The sequence below is a fragment of the Nomascus leucogenys genome, chromosome 15, assembly GCF_006542625.1.
Source record: "Nomascus leucogenys isolate Asia chromosome 15, Asia_NLE_v1, whole genome shotgun sequence".
NCBI lineage: Eukaryota > Metazoa > Chordata > Mammalia > Primates > Hylobatidae > Nomascus > Nomascus leucogenys.
The window spans coordinates 21,495,360-21,520,213 of NC_044395.1; the positions used below are offsets into that span (position 1 = coordinate 21,495,360).

The following is a 24,854-nucleotide window of genomic DNA, read 5'->3' on the forward strand; positions in this document are numbered from 1 at the left end:
TAATTCCCAAAGTGCCTTCACCTCCAAAACTTCATTTAACCTTTACAACAATGGAGGAGGTAGGTTGGGCAGGTATTAGTGTTTCCAGAAGCAGTAGCCAAAGCTCAGAGAGGTTAAGCAACTTGCCCAAAGTCATAAGGCTGGCAGGTAGCAGGGCAGGACCAAAAGTCTTTGGAACTTTGGTCTGGGACTCCTGACATTCACTGTACCATGAAGACCCTGCCTCCTACTCTAAAATGATTATGTGATTGTAAGGAGGAGCAGAGATAGTGCCACTTATTGGACTTCTCACTTAGGGACTTGCAGTCCACAGGTGACCCTGGTTTAGAGTGACCCTGGGGCAACTGGAAGGGAGCGTTGCCTCTGGGGGTGGAGTGAGAGTACAAGGTGGGTTAGGGAAATCAACACATTTGCATCAGTCAGGGTTCACTGCAGAAAGAGAAGCCTGCACTTTGGCACCTTAAGCAGAGAACAATCTAACCCATGGAACAGGGTGCCTATAGCACCACCAGACGGGCTGGAGGAGGGTGCCAGAGGGAGCCCCAGAAATGATTCCCAGAATGATTCACGCAGAGTTCTCCTAACAGGGGAGACACCACCTACCACTCACCCCACTGAATTTAAGAGCACAGGCAGTGGCTGCAGGCCAGGAGTCAGCTGCAGGCCACCAATGACGCCAATGCAACTCTCTCAGCACTCCACAGCTGGAAAACGGATGCTGAAATGCTGCTACCAACAAATCTGATGTTTCTAGCATATTGCCCCAGAAAATAGCAAAAGGGGTAGGAAGTGGCATTAGATTGGCCACTAGTTCCCATCTAGAATCGTGGCTACAAGGGAGTCTGGGCAATGTGGCTTTTTGTGAGATGGTTTCTAGCTTCTACAGAACAGGAAGGAACATTCAAAGGAGGGTACAATGGAAGTCGAGTAAGCCAGTGCACAGAGCTAATGCCCACTATCTTGTTACCCATGAAGACCCGAAATGCAAACACTGTGAACATGAGTATTTGATTCTGAAGTGGATGTATGAAAGGTCTTTATTAGCATAGGAACAACACATAGTGTGCATCTGTGTGTTCCCCAAATGCACACAAACACCGTATCTCTCAAGACTCACTGATGCATTTCATCGTGGAGTTGACAATTTCTAGGCCATGAAGCTTTCTCAGTTGAGCAGCAAACCTGTCACAAGCAAAACAACCCAGGACATAAGTGCCACAGTTCAGGCTTCTGGATCCCAGAGCCAGCACCCTCTCAGATGGAAGCTGGCTGAGAATGTCAGTCCTATCACTCTGGGTGGAAACAGGAAGTGGCTGTGGCATTGGGGTACCCTAAAGACACAGGGGTAAGACCCTCAGGGAGGCCCACAAAGCACTGAAAACACTCGCTGCAGGTGGCAGGTGTGTCAGGCTGATCAGACAGGACCTTGCTCTAGAGAACTCCCCCGTAGGTTGCCACTTTGAAGTCATCCTAGCTAATGTGCTTTCTTTCTATAAAAGAAAGATTTTAACTATTCCTTCCATTTGAACAACCAGACAGAACTTCAAAGGACCTTAGATATTATCGAGGCCAACCCCTTCAATCTACAGAGGAGGAATTAAAGGTATGTGGATGTAAGGGAAGGAGCCTCTCTCACTCAGCCCCCTGGGTTACCCCTGCTCTATGCCAGGGCTCCTTTGCTCAGCCACAGGTGGACACCTTCCAGAAGCACGTGCAATGAGGTGCGTCTGCACATCAGAATAGAAGCAGAGCAGAGTGGAGGTCTGAGCTAACAGAGAAGCCATGGGCACAGTTACAGCCCACATCTCTTGCCCTCGCTCACTGGGGACCTCGATGTGCTGTTCTGCGTCTCTGCTTCTCCACTGTTTTCTCCTGCATGAACATGTGACCCTTGCTGGCCATTCCTCCATTTGTTTAGGCTGAGGCAAAGAACATGAAGTGGGAGTCTGTCTCTGGAAAAGTGGAGAAGAGAGAAAAGAGGGAAGAGAAGGGGAGGTGGAGTGGGACGGAGGGGAAGAAGGAGAATAAAGAGACAGGGAGAGGGATGGAGAACAGTGGAGAGTGGAATGGAGAGAAGGCAACGGCAGCAAGTGGGAGCAGCAAGTCCCCGTCAGACAAGCCGATTCCCTCTCTGGTTGGAGACCAAGAGCTCCCCAGTTTCCTCTAGAAAGGCTTTCTTCAGAGAAGAAGCTACTGGGCTCAACCTAGGTCTGCAAAGAAAGCATGAGGGCTTCCCACAGCGTTCTGTGTGGCACGCAGTCCCAGCCAAAACTCAGCGCCTCAGCTCAGCTGCTCTTTCTGCAATGGGTCAGCCTGGCTCCGTGTCCACAGCATACCTTGGCTCAGCTGTGCACAGCTTCCCCAGAGCAATGCCTGCGTTCACCTGCACGGCCGTCTTCTGTGTGTCACTGCCTGCGAGCTTTAACAAGACCTGCAAGAGGTCTGTCTTCAGCAGGGAAGACGCAACGTTGGGCACCTCCATGCAGTTACCAAGGCAGAGGGCAGCGTTGCCCACCAGAATCTCATCCTCTGAGCTAAGCAGCTTCATCATAATGCTCAACTCTGCAGGGAAGGAAGAGAACAAGCAATAGCTCCTTTTAATCCCAAAATAGGAGGCTGGTAACAGGACATGAGGGGCGCAGGGAGATGTCAGCGGACACCAAGCTTCCCCAGTAACTCTGCAACAGAACTTGCTCACTCACTCATCAGCAAACATTCACTGAATGCATATGAACCTCCTCAACTCCTTGCTGAATCTCGGAAGTATCTCGGCTTCCCAGAACAGTGCCCAGCACAACACAGTTGTTAGATGAATGAATGCTACATGTCAGACAGGTCTGTCTTCTTGAAAGCCCCTGTTCTTAACCTCCCACTGCGCCAGGGTGAGAGGCCCCATCTGACAGCCCCCAGGTGGAGGCAATGTGCCGGCAACCTACTCCTGCAGGGTATGAAACAGTATCCAGGAGAAAGGCTGCTGCTTCCATGGTGGAGCCTCCTTCAGTTCACCTTCTGTGCATTCCAGGGAGTTGGTAAGAAGAACATTAGCAGGCTGCCTCTCCTGGGAAGCCTGCTGTGAATACAGCTGGTTTAAGGTACTGGACTAAAGCTAGGCTCAGACTCTGATATTTCCCTTGTTCACTAAACATTGAAGGTGTTTCCCCCCCTCCTTCTGTGAAGGCAGAGAACAGAACTTGGTGAGAGGAGGGAGTTTCCTAGCTTTGACCCTGTTATCTTTGAGCCATCTGTCAGCTGGGTGCCAGCCTGGGCATTCTACCTGTGTGCAACCAAAAGGCTAATTAAATGCTTTCAGACCTGGATGTGAAACATCTGTAAACATTGCTGAAGTCTAGGAGACGTTAACAGCATTGCTGCTAAGTTCCTCCTCGACCACAGTTCCCTTTGCAGATTCAAGGGTGGATGAACCTCTGGGATGAGGGCTCCCTTAAGGAAATCATCACTTACTTTTATCCAGTCTTATTACTTCTTCCCGAGCTTCGTGATAACTATTCGTGCAGATAGCTAGTATCTTTATAGCAAAACGTGATGCAGTCTCACCTCCTGTCTAGATTTCAGAATGAAATTAGGAAAATAATATCAGTGCTATGATTGCTCTTGACCACAAACCACAGCGAGCAGTTATTATAGTGCTAGTGGCTTCCTAAACTCTGAAAAGAGAATTCTACTGAGAACGGCATGTGCTTCCTGGTGGGCAGGCATGGTCCCTGCTGGAACAGAGTGTCACCCGCATCCTCTCTAACCCAGCCCACACCCCTGACAGGAATGCAGACCTGTCATGTACACCTGAGTAATTGCCTCCGGAAGGCTTTATAAGCAAGTGGCTGAGAAGAGAATGATACTGATGAATGGCAGATCTACCAAAAAGGGAGGAAAAGGCCCTCCCATGTCATTTTCCCAATTGAGAACGAGGACTGACTTGCTAAGGCTGTCAGGCTGACAGTCCTGTATGAGGAACTTCAGGAACCTACCTCATTTTAAGAGATGACAACTGTCAAACACAGCCCTTGCAATCACCCATATGGGGTCTTTAAAAGGCATGTGTGCACGTATGCATGCATGATGCATGGGTATGCACGCCATCAGGAGCTTTTGGTGGGTTTGCAAAAGTTATAATGAATGACAGACAGTCATTGTTCAAGTGGCAACCTAAACTCAGACACCCTGTGCTGCCCCCTCAGTGTTACCCCTGCCCCAGCAGTAGCCCGCAGAGCATGCTTCCCTGCACCACTCAGCCTGAGGCTTTATGAATAAAAGCCATGTGTCACCACACTAACATGGGTGTGTGGACCTAATGGGCACACACATCATAGGAGGGATTCTGAGATGGCAGCCTAGTATAATAATCCCCTTCACCCTTGCAGGTGAATCCAGATAACTGCTCTACTGGCTTGCTTACATTCACCGCACTCATCTCACTCAGGGCAATCCCAACATCCTTTGGTCACATGGTAATTCTGCAGGCTACATGTCTCATAGATGGAGCTCCATCCAATGCTCTCCAGATAACTGTATAAAGCATCATGAGTAGCAAAACCTGAGCAAAACAACGTGCCTGAGAAATGTTACAGAATGCCACTCAGATCATTTTTAACAAGAACAGTGGCCATCGTCTGGGATGTGAGGAGCGCCTCTGCCGGGCCGCCCGTTGGGAAGTGAGGAGTGCCTCTGCCGGCTGCCCTGTTGGGAGGAGGAGCGCCTCTGCCGGCCCCGTCTGGGAATGAGGAGCCCTGCCGCCGTCTGGGAGTGAGGAGCCCTGCCGCCCCATCTGGGAGGGGGCCTCTGCCGGCCCCATCTGGAAGTGAGGAGCGCCTGCCGGCCCATGTCGGGAGTGGGAGGCCTCTGCCGGCGCACCGTCTGGAAGTGAGGAGCGCCTCTGCCCAGCCGCCCGCTCTGGGGTGTGAGGAGCGCCTCTGCCGGCCGCCCATCGTCTGGGAAGTGAGGAGCGCCTCTGCCCAGCCGCCCATGGTCTGGGAAGTGAGGAGTGCCTCTGCCCGGCTGCCCCGTCTGGGAAGTGAGGAGTGCCTCTGCCCGGCCGCCCATCGTCTGGGAAGTGAGGAGCGCCTCTGCCCGGCCGCCCCGTCTGGGAAGTGAGGAGCGCCTCTGCCCGGCCGCCCATTGTTTGGGAATGTGAGGAGCGCCTCTGCCCAGCCGCCCACGGTCTGGGAAGTGAGGAGCGCCTCTGCCGGCGGCCCCGTCTGGGAAGTGAGGAGCATCTCTGCCGGCCGCCCATTGTTTGGGATGTGAGGAGCGCCTCTGCCGGGCCGCCCCATCTGGGAAGTGAGGAGCGCTTCTGCGAGGCCGCCCCATCTGGGAAGTGAGGAGCGCCTCTGCCCAGCCGCCCCGTCTGGGAAGTGAGGAGTGCCTCTGCCCGGCCGCCCATTGTTTGGGATGTGAGGAGCGCCTCTGCCCCCTGGGGGGGGCGCCTGGCCGCCCATTGTTTGGGATGTGAGGAGCGCCTCTGCCGGCCGCCCCGTCTGGGAAGTGAGGAGCGCCTCTGCGGGCCGCCCCGTCTGGGAAGTGAGGAGTGCCTCTGCCCGGCCGCCCTGTTGGGATGTGAGGAGCGCCTCTGCCCGGCCCCCCGTCTGGGAAGTGAGGAGCGCCTCTGCCCGGCCGCCCATTGTTGGGATGTGAGGAGCGCCTCTGCCGGCCGCCCGTCTGGGAAGTGAGGAGCGCCTCTGCGCGGCCGCCCCATCTGGGAAGTGAGGACCCTCTGCCCGGCCGCCCATTGTTGGGATGTGAGGAGCGCCTCTGCCCGGCCACCCTGTCTGGGAAGTGAGGAGGCCTCTGCCCGGCCGCCCCGTCTGGGAAGTGAGAGAGCCTCTGCCTGGCCGCCCACTTGGGAAGTGAGGAGCGCCACTGCCCGGCTGCCCCGTCTGGGAAGAAGTGGGGAGCGCCTCTGCCCGGCCGCCCCGTCTGGGATGTGAGGAGTGCCTCTGCCCAGCCGCCGTGTCTGAGAAGTGAGGAGTGCCTCTGCCCAGCCGCCCCGTCTGGGAAGTGAGGAGCGCTTCTGCGAGGCCGCCCCATCTGGGAAGTGAGGAGCACCTGCGCGCTGCCCTTCTGGAGTGAGCCTCTGCCGGCCCCCGTCTGGGAAGTGGGGAGCGCCTCTGCCCGGCCGCCCCGTCTGGGATGAGAGGAGCGCCTCTGCCCGGCCGCCCTGTCTGGGAAGTGAGGAGCGCCTCTGCCCGGACGCCCATTGTTTGGGATGTGAGGAGCGCCACTGCCGCTGCCCGTCTGGGAAGTGAGGAGCACCTCTGCCCGGCCGCCCCATCTGGGAAGAAGTGGGGAGCGCCTCTGCCCGGCCGCCCCGTCTGGGAAGTGAGGAGCACCTCTGCCCGGCTGCCCCGTCTGGGAAGAAGTGGGGAGCGCCTCTGCCCGGCCGCCCCGTCTGGGATGTGAGGAGTGCCTCTGCCCGGCTGCTGTGTCTGGGAAGTGAGGAGTGCCTCTGCCCAGCCGCCCCATCTGGGAAGTGAGGAGCGCTTCTGCGAGGCCGCCCCATCTGGGAAGTGAGGAGCACCTCTGCACGGCTGCCCCTTCTGGGAAGTGAGGAGCACCTCTGCCCGGCCGCCCCATCTGGGAAGAAGTGGGGAGCGCCTCTGCCCGGCCACCCCGTCTGGGATGAGAGGAGCGCCTCTGCCCGGCCGCCCTGTCTGGGAAGTGAGGAGCGCCTCTGCCCGGCCGCCCATTGTTTGGGATGTGAGGAGCGCCACTGCCCGGCTGCCCCGTCTGAGAAGTGAGGAGCACCTCTGCCCGGCCCCCCGTCTGGGAAGAAGTGGGGAGCGCCTCTGCCCGCCGCCCCGTCTGGGAAGTGAGGAGCCCTCTGCCCGGCCGCCCCGTCTGGGAAGAAGTGGGGAGCGCCTCTGCCCGCTGCCCCGTCTGGGAAGTGAGGAGCGCCTCTGCCCAGCCGCCCGTCTGGGAAGTGAGGAGCGCCTCTGCCAGCCGCCCTGTCTGGGAAGTGAGGAGCGCCTCTGCCCGCCACCCATTGTTTGGGATGTGAGGAGCGCCTCTGCCCGCCGCCCATGGTCTGGGAAGTGAGGAGCGCCTCTGCCCGGCCGCCCATTGTTTGGGATGTGAGGAGCGCCTCTGCCGGGCCGCCCCGTCTGGGAAGTGAGGAGCGCCTCTGCCCGGATGCCCCGTCTGGGAAGTGAGGAGCGCCTCTGCCCGGCCGCCCATTGTTTGGGATGTGAGGAGGCCTCTGCCCAGCCACCCCGTCTGGGAAGAAGTGGGGAGCGCCTCTGCCCAGCCGCCCCGTCTGGGAAGAAGTGGGAGCGCCTCTGCCCGGCCGCCCCGTCTGGGAAGTGAGGAGCGCCTCTGCCCGGCCCCCCGTCTGGAAGTGAGGAGCACCTCTGCCCGGCCGCCCTTCTGGAAGTGAGGAGCGCCTCTGCCAGGCCGCCCCGTCTGGGAAGTAGGAGCCCTCTGCCCGGCCGCCCCATCTGGAAGTGAGGAGCACCTCTGCCAGGCCGCCCCTTCTGGAAGTGAGGAGCGCCTCTGCCAGGCCGCCCCGTCTGGGAAGAAGTCAGGAGCGCCTCTGTGCGGCTGCCCCATCTAGGAAGAAGTGAGGAGCTCCTCTGCCAGGCCGCCCCTTCTAGGAAGTGAGGAGCGCCTCTGCCAGGCCGCCCCGTCTGGGAAGAAGTCAGGAGCGCCTCTGTGCGGCCGCCCCATCTAGGAAGAAGTGAGGAGCTCCTCTGCCTGGCCACCACCCGTCTAGGAATGAGCGCCTCTGCCCGGCTGCCCCGTCTGGGAAGAAATGAGCACCTCTGCCCGGCCACCACCCTGTCTGGGAAGTGAGGAGCGCCTCTGCCCAGCCGCCCTGTCTGGGAGGAAGTGAGGAGCGCCTCTGCCCGGCCGCCCCGTCTGGGAAGAAGTGAGGAGCTCCTCTGCTCAGCCACCACCCTGTCTAGGAAATGAGCGCCTCTGCCCGGCCGCCCTGTCTGGGAGGAAGTGAGGAGCTCCTCTGCCCAGCCACCACCCTGTCTAGGAAATGAGCGCCTCTGCCCGGCCCCCGCGTCTGAGAAGTGAGGAGCGTCTCTGCCGGCCACCCCATCTAGGAAGTGAGGAGCACCTCTGCCAGGCTGCCCCGTCTGGGAAGAAGTGAGGAGAGCCTCTGCCAGGCTGCCCCGTCTGGGAAGTGAGGAGTGCCTCTGCCCGGCCGCCCCGTCTGGGAAGTGAGGAGTGCCTCTGCCCGGCCGCCCCGTCTGGGAAGAAGTGAGGAGAGCCTCTGCCCGGACGCCCCGTCTGGGAAGAAGCGAGGAGAGCCTCTGCCAGGCGGCGGGGGCCCGCCGCCCCGTCTGGGAAGTGAGGAGCCCTGTGCCCGGTCGCCCCGTCTGGGAAGTGAGGAGCCCTCTGCCCGGCCCCCCGTCTGAGAAGTGAGGAGCCCTCTGCCCGGCCGCCCCGTCTGGGAAGTGAGGAGCACCTCTGCTGGCCGCCCCGTTGGGGAAGTGAGAGCCTCTGCCGGCCGCCCCGTCTGGGAAGGAGGAGGCCTCTGGCGGCCGCCCCGTCTGGGAAGAAGGAGAGCCTCTGCCAGGCCGCCCTGTCTGGGAAGTGAGGAGCACCTGTGCCCGGTCGCCCGTCTGGGATGTGAGGAGCACCTCTGCCCAGCCGCCCCGTCTGGGATGTGAGGAGAGCCTCTGCCCAGCCGCCCCGTCTGGGAAGTGAGGAGCGCCTCTGCCCGGCCACCCATTGTCTGGGAAGTGAGGAGCGCCTCTGCCCGGCCGCCCCATCTGGGAAGAATTGAGGAGCGCCTCTGCCCGGCTGCCCCGTCCTGGGAAGTGATGGGTGGCCGGGCAGGGCAGTGGCGCTCCTCACTTCTTCCCAGATGGGGCGGCTGGGCAGAGGCGCTGCTCACTTCTTCCGAGACGGGACAGCCGGGCAGAGGCGCTCCTCACTTCTTCCCAGACGGAGCGGCCGGGCAGAGGCGCTCCTCACTTCTTCCCAGATGGGGTGGCTGGGCAGAGGCACTCACTTCCCGGACGGGGTGGCCGAGCAGAGGCGCTCCTCACTTCCCAGACAATGGGTGGCCGGGCAGAGGAGCTCCTCACTTCCCAGACGGGGTGGTGGCCGGGCAGAGGCGCTCCTCACTTCCCAGACGGGGCGGCCGGGCAGAGGCGCTCCTCACTTCCCAGATGGGGCAGCTGGGCAGAGGTGCTGCTCACTTCTTCCGAGACGGGACCGCCAGGCAGAGGCGCTGCTCACTTCTTCCCAGACGGGGCGGCCGGGCAGAGGCGCTCCTCACTTCTTCCCAGACGGGGTGGCCGGGCAGAGGCGCTCACTTCCTAGACGGGGCGGCCGGGCAGAGGCGCTCCTCACTTCCTTTCTTTTTCTTCCTCTTCCTTCTCTTTCTTCTTTGTCAAATAGAGGATTGAGTTATTATCATTGATCCATACAAAGTCCCTCTCTCATTTATTTTAATTCCCACCCCCCATTTCTATTCCCCGTCTTCCCATGTGCAACCTTCCTAATATGTTTGATATGCATCTTTTTGTTTGTATGTATTTTTAGAAAATGTTTGTTTTGTGTGCAAAAAAAAAAAATAAAGTCAGGCTTGAGGGGTAAGCAGGTTTTATAGATGTATCTAATGAACAATTTTCTTATTTATTCAACAATCTGTTGTTGATGTTCAGAGTATGGTCTGGGTAGACAGGCAGAAGCATATACCTATCCAAGAAATTTAAAATCTAGCAAGGAAGAAATGGCAGCACACTAACCAAACAAAGCCCACCCTAATTCTGTTTCCCGAATAAAATAAGAGACTTCTGTACATTTCAGGGGTTGTAACAAATAAAGTGATCTTACCTTCAGGAATTTCATCATTTTCTTTACTACTCCAGCTCTCAAGGCCTCCTCAACAATTTTCAGAGAGGAAGAAAGGGTCCGGCTCAGAACACCAGCAGCTCTCTGAGTACAGCAGAAAGAGGATAATTAAGTGTCCTTTTCAGAAATGCTGACAACCTTTAACAGTTAATGGGGAGTTTGGTGAGGCAAAAGCAATCATCATTAATATTGGAAGCAAAATATAAAAAAATATGATGGCCAAATAATAGCAAGCACCGTTCTTTTTAACAAAGCTGTCAAGGAGCTGTAATCATAGCCCCTTGCCACCCAGAGGCCCATATTATTTCAGCTTCACACAGGATCAACCAGTTCAATTCTGAGAAAGGAAGTTCTCCCTTGTGATTCCTCCCAGAGCTCTGATATCAGCAGGCCCTTTATTAGGGGATGTTTGATTTCCCAGATTGGTCTTCTGTGTCATTTATCTTTATCTTTTCGAATCTTTGTCTTTTGTTCTAGTTTCTCGGATAGTTCATTTACCTTATTTCCCAGCTCTTATTTCTTTTTTTTTTAAATAAATGGCAAGCTGTTACTCTTTTAAGGATACAACTATCTTAAATCTTTCTCAGGATACAAATGATTGATAATATTTTTTTCTTCTGTTTCCTATATTATCTCTATTTCCTTTGGATCAATTTTTATGTTTATCTTCGTTTTCCTATTGATGTGTGTGGCTTTCCTGCAATGTCTGGTTGACCCTTACCTGCCCAATGACATGTACGCAAAAAGCAATAAAATATGTTTGGGCATGCTATGTTTATGGGAAGTTTATGGGAAGTATAGAAAGATAGAGGTGGCACCCCCATATACTAGAAAGAAAAATGTTTTCTCCCGGTTTTCAGTTCTTTAGAGATAAAAGTGTTCTGATTTTATGCCTGGAGGATAGATGCCTGCCAGCAAACGCAGCTCCACTGCCTTGTACTTCTGCTCTCTGTTGTATCGGGAGTTTTGAAATCTTGATCCTCTCCAGCGTATTATAAGGCAAACCTACTACTGCCCAGCTACGTGCTCCTCCATCTGTACTCTATGCGAAGGTTTCCTCAGCCCTGCCTCATTAATTTCCACCCTTGCAGTTGTTATCCATCTTCACGAAACTTGTTAAAATTACTTACCCATTGGTAACCATTGCCTGTTCACTGTCAATGTATGTCTCTACTTTTTTTGTTTCCCCCGCCCCCATGGCTTTAATCTCATTTTAATGAGGTCTCCAGAGGGAGAAAAGATAAACTTGTGTATTATCAATCTTGTTTCCCTAATCTGCTTCCTAAAGATCCTAGAATTTTGCTATAGTTGACACCACGGATCCCCTTTCAGGCCCAAGGACAGTGGAGACTGTGCTAGACAAGGACCAGATGCCCATGGTGAAGCTGCTGCCCTGCTCAGCAAGCTGGGAAGCACCCAACGTGGCACACATGGAATGCTGGGGAAATCTGGCCCAAGAGCTCTCCTAAAGGTTTACTCAGGGACTAGTGTAGGCCCACCTTTAGGTCTGGACCATCCGAGAATGGTGGTGCTTACCACTTTGGAGGTCATGGACCTCTTTTGAGGATCTGATGAAAGCTACGATGCCCCGTCTGTGAAAATGCACACGCACAAAACCTTTGCCCTATCCTGTCTGAATTGACTTTGGGGACGTTTAGAGAGTGCTACCCCCAAACAGGGTATGTTGGATCTACTCAGAACCTTTTTTAAACTGTGGAGCCAGTCCTCAGTCTGCAACCCTTGAAAGGCTGGTTTCCCAGACCCACCCTAGATGTGGCCCTAATTGCTTCTCTAGGCATTAGGGCCCTGCCCTGACAGGGAGAAAAACAGGGGCGATCACTTAATGTGAGTCAAGAATACGTTCTAGGGTGATGGCAAATAGCCTCTTCAATCATACTAATATTCTTCTCCTGATGCACTGTGCTAACATATAGGCTTTTCTCAGTTTTCTTATTCAAATGTCAGACACAGAATTGAGAAAGCCATTTGAGCATGTATTTTAAAAAGAGGGTAAAACTATTATGCACAAACAACCTCTAGGATCACTGGCTTAAAATAAGGGCTTGGCTTTTTTTTTTTCTTATGGAAAAAAGGGATTCTAAATAAGTTGGACACTCTGTCTAATTTGCACAGGATATTTTGAAATGGGACAGATCAGATCGATTATATCCTCTAAGCTGGTTAAATTTCAGACCATATGGAAGGGGGATTCTTAAGTTGGGTTCCTGGACTCTAGGGGATCCACAGATGACGGACACGGCAAGGAGGTCACCAAATCCCTGAAACTGTAGACAAAACCTGGTATTTATGTGCTTGTGTACATTATTCTGAATAGTATATCCACACCATATCTCAGAGTCAGCAGATTCTCAAAGGTGGCCACTTCAAAAAGATTACGTTGATAATAAAACAAAACAAAACAAGAACAATGGAAGCTGCTTCTGGATTTCCCTGGGAGAAACTTACTGTCAGGATTCCTCCATCCTGGCTGTTTAGTAAAGACAGGCACCTTCTGCTCACCTCCACAGCCCAAACCTACAACAATAGGGAGAGGCCAGCAGATTTTAATTTTCTGACAATCTGAATTCTCAGCACAGCTTCTTCTAAGCACCCTCTCCTTTTTAGTACCACCACACTGTGCCCAGGTTCCCTCACAACACCATCTTTTACTGCTCTTATTCCTCCCCATGTTTGTCTCCCCTAACTCCAGGGCATTACCCTGATAGCAAGAACCACCTTTTATTTGACTTTGTAAACGCAGCACCTCATACTCTGCTCGGCACACCTTGGATACCCAGTCTGTTTTCTGAGTGAATACATGACTGAGTGATCCATCCACCCCTCAGCAGAGCAAAGGGAGGGCGCATCCCTCCAGCCTTTTCCCATTCCATGGCCAGTGTGTGACTGTACATGCTTCTGTCTCTTCGTGAACATGAGAATGGTTTTATGCCACAGAATGTGTACAGGTTGTCCCAGGGTTCCAGGCAGGGAGACAAGAACGCCATACCTCAGAGACAAAGGGAGCCTGAAGACAAAGGTTCATCATGAGTCCCAGGAGTGTGTAGATAACCTCTCTGAACAGGTCCACATCCTCCTCACACCTGGCCTTGGGAAACAAAACAAGGTGATTAATGACCTTTCTGCCTTACAGCTTTTTATGGTCATCTTTTCCCTTGGACAAGGGTCTCAGAGTTCCCCACACTCCCTAAATTGCCAATGTCATGAACCTAAATGATGGTGGAGAATCAGAGACCAGTTCCATGAGTTAGTGTTGGTCCAGGAGACTTGGAAGGAGTCTCTGGTGCCTCTGCCTTGGGACTATGGCTCAGGTTGGTCCTGGGTTTAAAGTGAAGAGTGAGCTGCTGAGACGGGTGATCATTCAACTCCACCAGAAAAATCCTTCAAATCAAGATCAGGCAAGATGGCTAACTACATGCAGCCAGGTGGAACAGCTCCCACTGGGGGACAGAGATGACTGACATGCTCCTAACAGATCTTCAAAGGGAAGGCACTGAGTAGATGAAGGGAAGATGCGGAAGGGGATTAACTGGGAATGCTGCATGCAAGCCTATGTACAAAGGATTGTTCTTGGTCTCCAAAGGCTCTTGGGGAATGGGTGAGTTGAACTGGCAAAGAGCAACCTGATCTCACCATAGGCCTCTGGAACCCCGGCAGGAGAAATCTCCTTGACCAGCACAGACGCTCATCGACTTGTCAGGGAGAGCTGCTTAGAGAAGTGGTAGGGGTGGCAAGCCACTTGATGTGGACCCCAGAGGGTTAGGCTAGAAGTGTCTGTAGTGGAGCATGGCCAGGGACAGCCATCCCCATTAGGCTCAACTTGCTCCCACAGGAGACTTTAGCCCTCGGGGAATCATCAGACCTGAACTCTGCAGGGTGGTCTTGCCCATCAAACAGGGCCAGTCCAACTTGAGGATCCCTTGCTCTGCTGGCCTCTACTGGGGCCCCAGCCAGGCCACACCTGCTTGCTGATCAGTCCTGGGGGCTCTGGGGGCCCACACCATAGCTTCTGCACTGGCAGACCATGCCTGACCAGTGGAGAGCACCAGCAGGGTACCCCTATCACCATGCACCAGCCCACATGCTCCCTCCTCACACCACAGCTTCCCCTGGGCCCAGGGCAACTCCCCACATCACTTTGCTGGTGAGTGTCTGATCGGGCAGGTTTTGCTTTCCTTGCCCTGCCAGAGAGCATGGGAGTGCAGTCCTGCCCCTCCTCTTCCCGCTGATCACCATTGCAGATGGAGTCTTGATGGGCATAGCCAGCCCCACCCCTACCAGCACCTTGCCCTTGTGCTAGCATGGCATAGAGTACAGCAGATCCTTCTCCCCCTAGGAGCAACCTCCTCGGCTTGTGAGGCACAGAGAAGGCACAATCTTCAGCATGACCACACACACAGTCATCAGCAGGGACCCTCTCCCCGAGCTGCGTTGCCTCTGCCATTGTGGCAAACACCCGCAGGGAGGCAGGCACCCTGACACCTGCTAGCACTGTGCCACAGGTCTTCCACTGCTGTTGGCATGAGTGAACAAGTTAAGTCCCATTGTCACCACATTATGAAATTCTTGGGCTAACACCACCCATTGGAGTGTAGTGACCAGAGGTTCGGGATCACCTTGGCTCCCCCAGTGTGGTGTATTCTTAACCTAGAGGAGCCAGAAAACAAAGTTGAGGCCCAATACAAGTCCCTCAGAGTTACAGCATCCAGTCCAGAAGTTGGGAGCTGAATACTGACCCCCTAAAATCTTCTAGAAATAAAGCCAGTCAGCTGAATCCACCTTATACCACAATAAAACCCTCAAGGTCATCAAATAAGATAAAAGAAAAAAATTTATCCAAAGGTCAGCAATCTCAAAGATTGACAGTAGAGAAATCAACAAAGATAAGAAAGAATCCACACGATAAACCTGGTAATTCAAAAAGCCAGAATGCCTTCTTTCCTCCAAACAACCACAACACTCCTCCAGAAAGGGCTCTAAACCAGGCTGACATGGCTGAAATGACACAAATAGAATTCAGAATATGAATAGGAATGAAGTTCATTGAGCTACAGGAGTACACTGAAACCCACAACAAGAAAGCCAAAAATCATAATAAAACAATGAAGGAGCTGACAGAGAAAATGGTCAGTACAAAAAAAGAACATAACCAACTTGATAGAGCTGAAAATCCACACTACAATAATTTCATAATGCATTCACAAGTGTTAATACCAGAATAGACCCATCAGAGGAAAGAATCTCAGAGCTTGAACACAGGCTTTCTGAAATAAGATAGTCAGACAAGAGTAGATAAAAAAAGAATAAAAAGGAATGAGAAAAACCTCTGAGAAATATAGAATTATGTAAAGAGCCCCAATCCACATCTAATTGGTGTCCCTGAAAGAGACGAGGAGAATTGGTGTCCCTGAAAGAGATGAGGAGAATGGAACCAATTTGGAAAACATATTTCAGGATATCATCCATGAGAACTTCCCCAACCTAGCTACAGAGGCCAACATTCAAATTCAGGAAATGCAGAGAACCTCAGTAAGATACTTCATAAGATCACCCCCAAGACACATAATCATCAAATTCTCCAAGGTCAAAATGAAAGAAAAAATATTAAAGGCAACTAGAGAGAAAGGTCAGGTCACTTACAAAGGAAAGCCCATCAGACTAACAGCAGACCTCTCAGCAGAAACTCTACAACCCAGAAGAGACTGGAGGTCAATATTCAACATTGTTATAGAAAATAAATTCCAACCCAGAATTTCATTTCTGGCCAAATTAAATTTCATAAGTAAAGGAGAAATAAGCAAATGGTGAGGAAATTCATTACCACCAGACCTGTCATACAAGAGCTCCTGAAGAAAGCACTAAATATGGAAAGGAAAGACCATTACCAGCTTCTACAAACACACATTGAAGTACACAGATCAGTGTTACTATAAAGCAACCACATAAATAAGTCAGCAAAATAACCATCCAACATCATGATGACGGGATCAAATCTACACATAACAATACTAACCTTGAATGTAAATGAGCCAAATTGAGCCAAACGTCCCAAGACACAGAGTGGCAAGCTGGATAAAGAACCAAGATCCACCGGTACGCTGTCTTCAAGAGACCCATCCAATAAGCAATGACACACATAGGCAAAATAACAGGATGGAGAAAAATCTACCAAGCAAATGGAGAACAGAAATAAGCAGGTGTTGCAATCCTAGTTTTAGATGAAACAGGCTTTAAACCAACAAAGACCAAAAAAGACAAAGAAGGGCATTACACATATTGGTAAAGGGTTCAATTCAGCAAGAAGATCTAACTATCCTAAATATTTATGCACCAAACATAGAAACATCCAGATTCATAAAGCAAGTTCTTAGAGACCTTCAAAGAGACTTAGTCTGACACACAATAATAGCAGGAGACTTTACCACTCCACTGACAATATCAGATCATTGAGAAAGAAAATCAACAAAGATATTCAGGACCTGAACTTAGCACTGGACCAAATGGGCCTGATGTACATACACAGATTTCTCCAAATGAAAACAACAGAATATACATTTTTCTCATCGCCACATAGTGCATACTCTTAAAATCAATCATATTTGGAAGTAAAACAGTCCTTAGCAAATGCAAAATAACTGAAATCTTAACACTCAAATTGGAAATTAAGACTAAGAAATGAACTCAAAACTACATAATTACATGGAAATTGAATACCTTGATCCAGAATGACTTTAGGGCAAATAAACCAATTAAGGCAGAAATCAAGAAGTTCTTTGAAACTAATGTGAACAAAGATACAACATACAAGAATCTCTGGGACATAGGTAAGGTAAAGAGGGAAATTTATAGCACTAAATGCCCTAACAGATATTTCTAACTAAAAAGTCAGAAATATCTCATGTTAACAACCTACCACCACAACTAAAACAACTAGAGAACTAAGAGCAAACAAATCCCAAAGCTAGCAGAAGACAAGAAATAACCAAAATCAGAGCTGAACTGAAGGAGACTGAGACACAAAAACCCACTTAAAAGATCAATAAATCCTAAAGCTGGTTTCTTGAAAAAATTAATAAAATAGACCACTAGTTAGACTAAAAAAGAAGGAAAGACAGAATATGCAAATAGACACAATCAGAAACAACAGGGGGGATATCATCACTGACCCTACAGAAATTGAAAGGATTCCCTATTCAATAAATGATGCTGGGATAACTGGCTAGTCATATGCAGAAGATTGAAACTGGACCCCTTCCTTTCACAATATACAAATATTAACTCAAGATGGAATAAAGACTTAAATGTAAAATCCAAAACTATAAAAACCCTGGAAGATAACCTAGGCAATACCATTCTACACACAGGAACGAGCAAAGATTTCATGACAAACACACCCAAAGCAATCGCAACCAAAGCAAAAACTGACAAATGAGATCTAATTAAAGAGCTTCTGCACAGCAAAGGAAATTATCAACAGAGTGAACAGACAACCTATAGAATGGGAGAAAGTTTTTGCAAACTATGCATCTGACAAGGGTCTAATATCCAGCATCTATAAAGAACTTAAAAAAATTTACAAGACAAAAATAAACTACCCCATTAAAAAGTAGGCAAAGGACATGAAGAGACACTCAAAAGAAGACATATGTATGGCCAACAAGCACATGCAAAAAAGCTCAATATCACTGATCTCATTAGTGAAATGCAAATCAAAACCACAAGATACCATCTCACACAAGTCAGAGTGGCAATTATTAAAAAGTCAAAAAATAACAGATGCTGGCAAGGCTGCAGAGAAAAAGGCACACTTATACACTGTTGGTAGGAGTGTAAAGTAGTTCAACCATTGTGGAAGACAGTGTGGCTATTCCTCAAAGACCTGAAACAGAGATACCATTTGACTCAGCAATCCCATTAATGGATATATACCCAAAGGAACAGAAATCTTTTTATTATAAAGACACATGCACATATATGTTCACTGCAGCACTATTCACAATAGCAAAGACATGGAATCAACCTAAATGCCCATCAGTGATAGACTGGATAAAGAAAATGTGGTACATATATACCATGGAATACCATAGAGCTGTAAAAAAGTATGAGATTATGTCCTTTGCAGGAACATGGGTGGAGCTAGAGGCTATTATCCTTTGCAAATTAATGCAGGAACGGAAAACTAAGTGCCACATGTTCTTCCTTGTAACTGGGAGCTAAAAGATGAGAACACGTGGACATATAGAGGGGAACAACACACACTGGAGCCTGCCAGAAGCTGGAGGGTGGGAGGAAGGGGGAGAGGATGAGGAAAAATAAATAGTGGGTACTAGGCTTAATACCTGGGTAACGAAATAATCTGTACAACAAACCCCCATGACACAAGTTTACTTATATAAGAAAGCTAGACACGTACCCCTTAACTTAGAAGTTAAATAATAAATATAAATAAATAAATACTTTTTAAAAATTAAAAAAAAAGTTCTTCATATCTCCCCAGGGCGAATGAGACTTGATCTGGAGGGCTCTTTAAGGCCAGCAGTGCATAAAATCCATGGTTACAGAAGGGATAAGCCACTGGCGCCATCCAGCACCCACAGAAACAGAATTTTTGGAAAAGCCAGATAACTAAGAAGAAGCTAATGCCCCCAAAGAGGATAAAGACCAATTTTGAATAGAAAAGCTAACATACCAGGAGGCTCAAGCAGCCATCCCCAAATTCCTCACAGGCCGCCATGTGTCTTCGGGTGGCAGGCTCAGCACTGAGGTTTCCCATGATGGCAATGCACTGGCACAGAGCCGAGGAGCTGCTTACCTTGGGATCTGTCTTCTAAATGAGAATCGAGAGAAGGCAGAGCCTCAGAGAGCAGGCAAAGGATGCCGCATGATCTCTAGGTGCATCCCTCACTCATCAAAAGGCCCGCGAACCAACCAGATAGCTTCATGTCACATGGAGGCATCCCTGGGGTCTCACTGGCAACAGGATGGAGGCACATAGAGGGGTAAACCCAAAAGGGTCTTGGCCTAGGGCTTAATCCCAGCTCCTCCACCAACCAGCTGGGAGGACCTGGGCAAATCCCTTCCCTGCTCAGAGGCTCCATTTCCACAGCTGTGACATGCTGGGGTGTGGTTATGCTCTCTAAGGGCCCCTGAAACTTCTAAGGTTCAATAGGGACAGGCTCCAGTTGCAACACACTCTCCGAGGAGAAGCCCTGCCCCCCACACTATTCACTGCCTTATCAGCTCAAATTGCTACAATGGTCTTCCTGACAGGATGACTTCCATTTGGGAACAGGGCTGCACGTCGTACTTAGTGTCAGCAGGGAACTGATGGAGACTGATGAACTCTATCCACCTTCACTTAAGATGCCACCCACATCCAGCTTTTCCTCCCCTGTAACCAGCGCCATCCATATGCCACCTCCACCTGTCCCTCCTATAGCTGTTTCAATAACTGAGAATTGTGTAAATTCCAGCTGTGAATAAATGATTAATCAACCGAGAGACAATAGTTGTTCTGGATTGTAAATAGTGTTTAAACAGCCCCATTCACGCTCCTAAGAGTGTCTGTTACAGAGGATGAAAATGACGGTTTGCTCACCAGAACGCCTATGAGTGCAGGGAGAACACCTGGAAGGTTGGCCTGGAACCAGACTTGGAATCTGTTGAGAAACCATCAGCCAGGATTTATTTTTACATTGCATAAACTATAACATAAATATAGTGTCTCAGATAATGTTGTAGACTCTAGGTCCATATAATTTAGAGTGTGCATGGACAATTCAGAACCAAAAAAAGAAAAAAGCATGTCACTGTGTATGTAATGTGGCTTTAATTTTTCTGAGTCTGGAGAATTGCCTTTGATGTTAAACAACAGATCTCAGATGGTGGCTCGCTTAAGCAGGAGTTGCTGGAATCTCTAGGCTTCTGCCAAGCTGACTTACCCCCAACCCCTGCTCTGAGTCTACAGCGTGTGTGTGCGGGGCGGAAGGCAAATACCATGCAAGCATGTTTACCCATCGGAGCCACTGGGAGGGCCTGGATACATGCGCATCTCCACACTCTATAGCCACTGTTCCATACCCCGGCCCATGCCAGCTGGCTGGCCTGCTTGTGAGCACAAGCAGCTCTCTCATCCTATTACCATCTCTAAGCAAGGTGTCCTAAAATTTGTGAGGAAATTTAAAACACAAGATGCACTTTAAAAAAAAGCATTTGAAAAGTTATGAAAACTAAGACCCTTACTATCATCCCCAGCAGCTAGACAAAACAAAACAAAACAACACAAAGCCATGGAGCAGAAGGAGGTCATTACTCATAATGTCACTGGCAACCCCAGAGGAGGCTGCAGTTGACTGTTCATTCTTGCTTGCTGGCTCGCTGGCTCGCTCAGGTTCATTCAACGCAAATTTGCTGGGCAGCTCCAATGTACCAGGCACTGATTAGGAGGGAGGAAGGTTCCCAACACCTGGGAGGCTTGCCTACTGTCAGAGGCACTGCTTTAAGTATGCTGCTGCTTCCAAACCCATGCAGGCCCGGATCAGCCTCTATGCAGGTGACTAGAATGGGAGTGGGTGGCCACAGCCCCCTGGGAGGCATCAGCCCTCCTACTCAGTGAATCTTGCAATATTCACTTGGAGACTTGGCCTAGCCTCTCTCAATACGGCACATTTTTAAAGATCAGACAGTTCAACAAAGACTGAAGAAGAAATGTCAATTTCTATAAATAAAAAATTACCTTTCTTCCAGAGCCAAGTCTGTGAACAGTCCCATAGCAGTGTTGGCCTCCTTATCCGAGAAATCAAGAAATGACACCAGGGCTTCCAATAATCTGCAAAAAACCATAATAACCTCCAACTAACAACATCCCAACAGGGTAACCTTGCAAGGAAACCAAAAAGGAGTCAGCATCTGAAATAAGCAGAAAGGGTGCCTTGCCATGCCCTCCTAGGAAGCCTAGCTCCCTGCCCACCCAGAGACAGATACTCTTAAGTGGTTGGCTCCACCACTTAATGTGAATCCCCAGAATGCTGAATACTCTTAACCAAAGTTTATTGATTATCGGACGCCAGCTCCAAAGGAGTTTCTGTGACTCTGCCATGTGACTCTGGCTCAGTCAAGTTCATTAACTTAGATGACATCTAAATGGCATGCTTACTAATCTGCTGATGACTAAAGTGGGAGGGCCCCCTAATAAGGTGGGTGATGGAATAAAGATTTAACAAGATTGTGACAGGCTGCTGAATATATTAGATTAAATTTAATAGGGTTAAGCTCAAAGTCCTCCACTTAGAGCTGGAAATTCTGCATAAGTAACAGAATTGTGAGACCTGGTTTATAACTGGTTCATATGAGAAAGATTTAAGGATTTTTAGCCACTTACAAACATAAAATGAGCAAACAGTCTAACACAGATGCCAAAAAACACCTGATGCAATCTCAGGCTGCCCAAACGGACTTACTGGCACCACGACAATGGAAGTAAGAGTAATTTGTTCATTCAGCAAACTTGCATTAAGCATCTACAAGGTGCGAAGTATACTGTCCTCAGTACTGAGCTCCTGGTCTCCTACAGTGATACACATGTAAATAAATAAGATAAACTGTCTTAGGTGATGTGTTAGAGACAGACACATGTTGAGGGGACCAGAGTCTCGCTGGTGGGAGGTGTGGGGATGGAAGTGAAGAAGCCTTCGACAGATGACACTTCAGTGTCTCTTGAAGTGTAGTGTTAGCTATTCATTCATTTATCCATTTGACCAATCACAATGAACAAGCACTGACTGTGTACCAGGCAATGTGGTCGGTTCTGAGGTCATAATGATGAAACAAGACAATGTCCTGGCTCCAGGCAGCTTGCAGGCCAGTGTTGGGCCCACAGGGACGGGTACAGAGGCATGTCAGGCAAAGCAGTCTGCATTCACAGACTATGTGGGCATAGAATTGCAGGAACACATTTAGGGACTGCTGGCATGCAGTTAATGCTTAGGATGTGAGGGGAGAACAGGGGATGTTAGAGAGCTGGACAGAGCCCAGATCCTGGGGGCCTTCTAGGGCCTGCTGGAAAGTCTGTACTTTGCCCTGTAGGCCCCTGTTCTCCAACGTGTGGTTGGTGGTGGGGGTCTCTGGGACAGATTCCTCAGTCACTCTGAGTGGGAGGAAGCTCCAGGAGGCTGCTTTTTCATAAAGTCCTCATGCGATTCCTAGCCATTATATTTCCTAGTAATTGGAGAACCAGCCTTACAAGGAATAGTCATTTCAGTGTGTTAAGTAGGAAAATAGCAGAACAGATGTGCATTTTAGAAAAATCCCTTCGGTGTACGGTGGAGGCTGGATTGGAGCAGGTAGTACAGGAGGCAGGAATTCAACCAGGGGAGAACTGTGATTGTCCCGAAATAAAGGCTAAGGGACCAGACTGAGGCAGCAGCAGAGTAAGAGGTACAGTAAAAACACAAAGAGACACTCATGAAGACCTGGAAGAAATGACTGGAGACAGTAGAGGAGAACCAGAAGAAAATATATTTCAGGAAATGCTAAGGAGAAAGAGCTGGCAGCATACTATCTTATGGATGTGGTGAGGGAGAGCCAGGTCACTTCCAGGACATTGGCTTAGGTGACTGGATAGGTGGAGATACCCTCTATGAAGACAGGAAATTCAGGTAGATGAACCGGTGTGAACACCACATTTTGATTTACTAAGTCAATGATACTTGTGGATGTTGTGATAGAGATGTCCAGTGGCAGAAGGGCGTTTTCATCTCACACTCAACAGAGTGAGACTTACACCCTTTGCCTCTTGACGAAAGCCATGGATGGGAAGAGGGCCAAGGGTAGGATCCTGGGATCCCTGACTTGGAAGGGTGATAGCATAGGGAGGCTTGCAAAGGAAACCACAAAGGAATAGCCAGGAGGTAGGAGAGGGGCCAGGAAGGATGGTGTCCTGACAATCACTGTGATGGAGTTTCCAGAAGAGTAGTGATCAATAGGACCAAATGCCACAGGGCAGAGAAGGGCAGGGACTTTGACCTTGACATCTTTAAGAAAGACAGATGATAGGGCATCAGATTGGGCTTTTGGGAATATGAATTCCAGTCACCCACATCTATGGTGCTGGATCTATTTAGCCACTTATTCTAGGAGTGGTCTGGAGGCCAAATCATCAAAGGAATGATGGAGGTAACAAGGATGCTTAACCTGGAATATATCGGTATTTTCAGATACCTAAAGTACTGGAAAGCTGGGAGGAGTCTGGGCCTGGGCCTCAGTGTATGGAGGCAGAATCGGCCCCAGAATAGTATGGGGCAGGCAACTTGTGCACAGTGTACGAGATAATTTATATCAATCAGAACTGTCCTGAAATGGACAGTTGGCTACCTTGGGAGGTGAGATCACAGACTCTCACTAATTGGGGAAAGACTTCCTCCACCCAGTCTGTTAGCTGCGTTAGTGCCTATCCCGAATCAAATGGAGATAAAAATAATGAAAACTGCTGGCATCTCCCCTGGAGGGCATCATGCACAGGCTGTTTGGGGGTATGCAGAGGACATCTATGCTGAGTGGGGCTTGACTGGATAGTTTCTGAGGGCCCAGGTGACACCAAGCTTCTGCAAATCCCTAACATCTTCAGGAATAGATTACAGTGCTCCTGCTATCAAAAATAATTTATGTTTTACGGTTAGTTCGGATTCTTCCTTCACCAATTTAAACCTATTTTCTTCGGTCTTGAAGATGACTGCTAATGAAACTGAATAGCACAGATGAGACAACAGTCTAAGACCATCTTGGCTTTGTCCTGGGAGACATAAGCAGCTAGGCCCCCTCACTATGTGACAATGCACACATCCTAACTGGGCTCAGCACCTAGAGAGAATGGTGTGTCCCTTTCTATTTCCTCACATACCCTCTTTTTTGGTGGCAGATTTTCTGCTCTGCTGGTAAGCAACTGTCTCTGTGAGTGAACCACAGGTCAGAAAATGCTTTCATGTAACCAATAAATGCACGGTTACTTCAGTTTAGGACCCTGAACAATATACCCTAAGAGAAAATGATTATAAAAATATGATTGAGCCCTTATCATACCATGTGTCAGGCTTAATTGATGTTAGTTGCTTTTTTTTTTTTTTTTTTTCTGTAGCAGATGCTGTTTGCTGGCTAACCTCACAGATATTCTCCATTCCCTTCTATTCTTCCTAACTCTACTACAGAAGTTGGGACCATTTTTTTTTCCACTAGGGGTAGCATGTGACACAATTCTGTCCAAAGAGAAATAGGCAGTAGGTTTTCTTGATAAAAGGGACAGATCCAGCTGGTATTGACCTGTCTTAAAGAAGGATGTGAAGCTTGGAGTTGCAGCAAGAGGGAAGGTATGACCATGTGAGGAAGGTCAAGAGAAGGGGAGAGACTTTGACCTCAACATCTTTAAGCCACTGCACCAATAGCTGCTATCTTTAGTCTCATTTTATTAGGTGACAAAACAAGCCAGGCTTTATTTTGCTTAAGCTCCTTTTGCTCAAGTATTCTGCACAATGCAGCAGAAAAAATTCAACTGCATCACCCCCCGTAAGTGTCATCATAAGTGAGTGATGCAGATGAGATAACAGGGCCCGTCAATGCTAAGTAACTTTCCTGGGTCACACAAGCAGAAACATGCAGGGAATTGAAACTCAGTACTGCTTAAGACTAAAACCCAGCACTTTTTACAAAATGACACTGGCCCTTGGCCAGCACACATTCATGCCTTCAACCTCTTCTCTGAGGAAAAACATTGTGGGAGGAATGTGATACGTGTGCTGCCGTGACGGTCATGGGGCTATGCACAGCCCTGTCTTGCTTCAAACTGCCTCGTTTCATCACAGAGAACCCATTCTGTCTAGTTCAACTGGAGATGAACATTAAGGAGGCTAGTGGGCATAAAAGTAAAGAGCTGAGGTTTCTCTGACTGTCTAAAGAGAGTAGGCAGGACCACCTGAGATGATCATGAACGCCCTCTCCAAGACAATGGAAAAATGCACATT

General features: G+C 49.7%; 1 protein-coding gene across 9 annotated transcripts in view; it reads right to left on the bottom strand.

The window, feature by feature from the left end:
* Positions 1 to 1,000: 1,000 nt before the first annotated feature.
* The window catches only part of TTC12 (tetratricopeptide repeat domain 12), a 61,762-nt gene continuing 37,908 nt past the window's right edge, over positions 1,001 to 24,854 (bottom strand). For 5 of the 9 annotated variants that reach the window (XM_030829066.1, XM_030829063.1, XM_030829065.1 and 2 more), the window contains 10 exons: positions 20,579 to 20,671; positions 19,442 to 19,502; positions 18,533 to 18,670; positions 12,833 to 12,931; positions 12,292 to 12,360; positions 9,808 to 9,909; positions 3,463 to 3,562; positions 2,337 to 2,562; positions 1,823 to 1,952; positions 1,001 to 1,182 (listed from right to left, as the gene is read on the bottom strand). In XM_030829066.1, the coding sequence (XP_030684926.1) occupies positions 1,114 to 1,182; positions 1,823 to 1,952; positions 2,337 to 2,562; positions 3,463 to 3,562; positions 9,808 to 9,909; positions 12,292 to 12,360; positions 12,833 to 12,931; positions 18,533 to 18,670; positions 19,442 to 19,502; positions 20,579 to 20,671 (1,087 nt within the window). In that variant the 3' untranslated portion in view covers positions 1,001 to 1,113. Of the gene's footprint in view, positions 1,183 to 1,786; positions 2,211 to 2,336; positions 2,563 to 3,462; positions 3,563 to 9,497; positions 9,690 to 9,807; positions 9,910 to 12,291; positions 12,361 to 12,832; positions 12,932 to 18,532; positions 18,671 to 19,441; positions 19,503 to 20,578; positions 20,672 to 24,854 lie in introns of those variants that run through there. The other 4 variants (XM_030829069.1, XM_030829068.1, XM_030829067.1 and 1 more) reach the window with 4 other exon arrangements.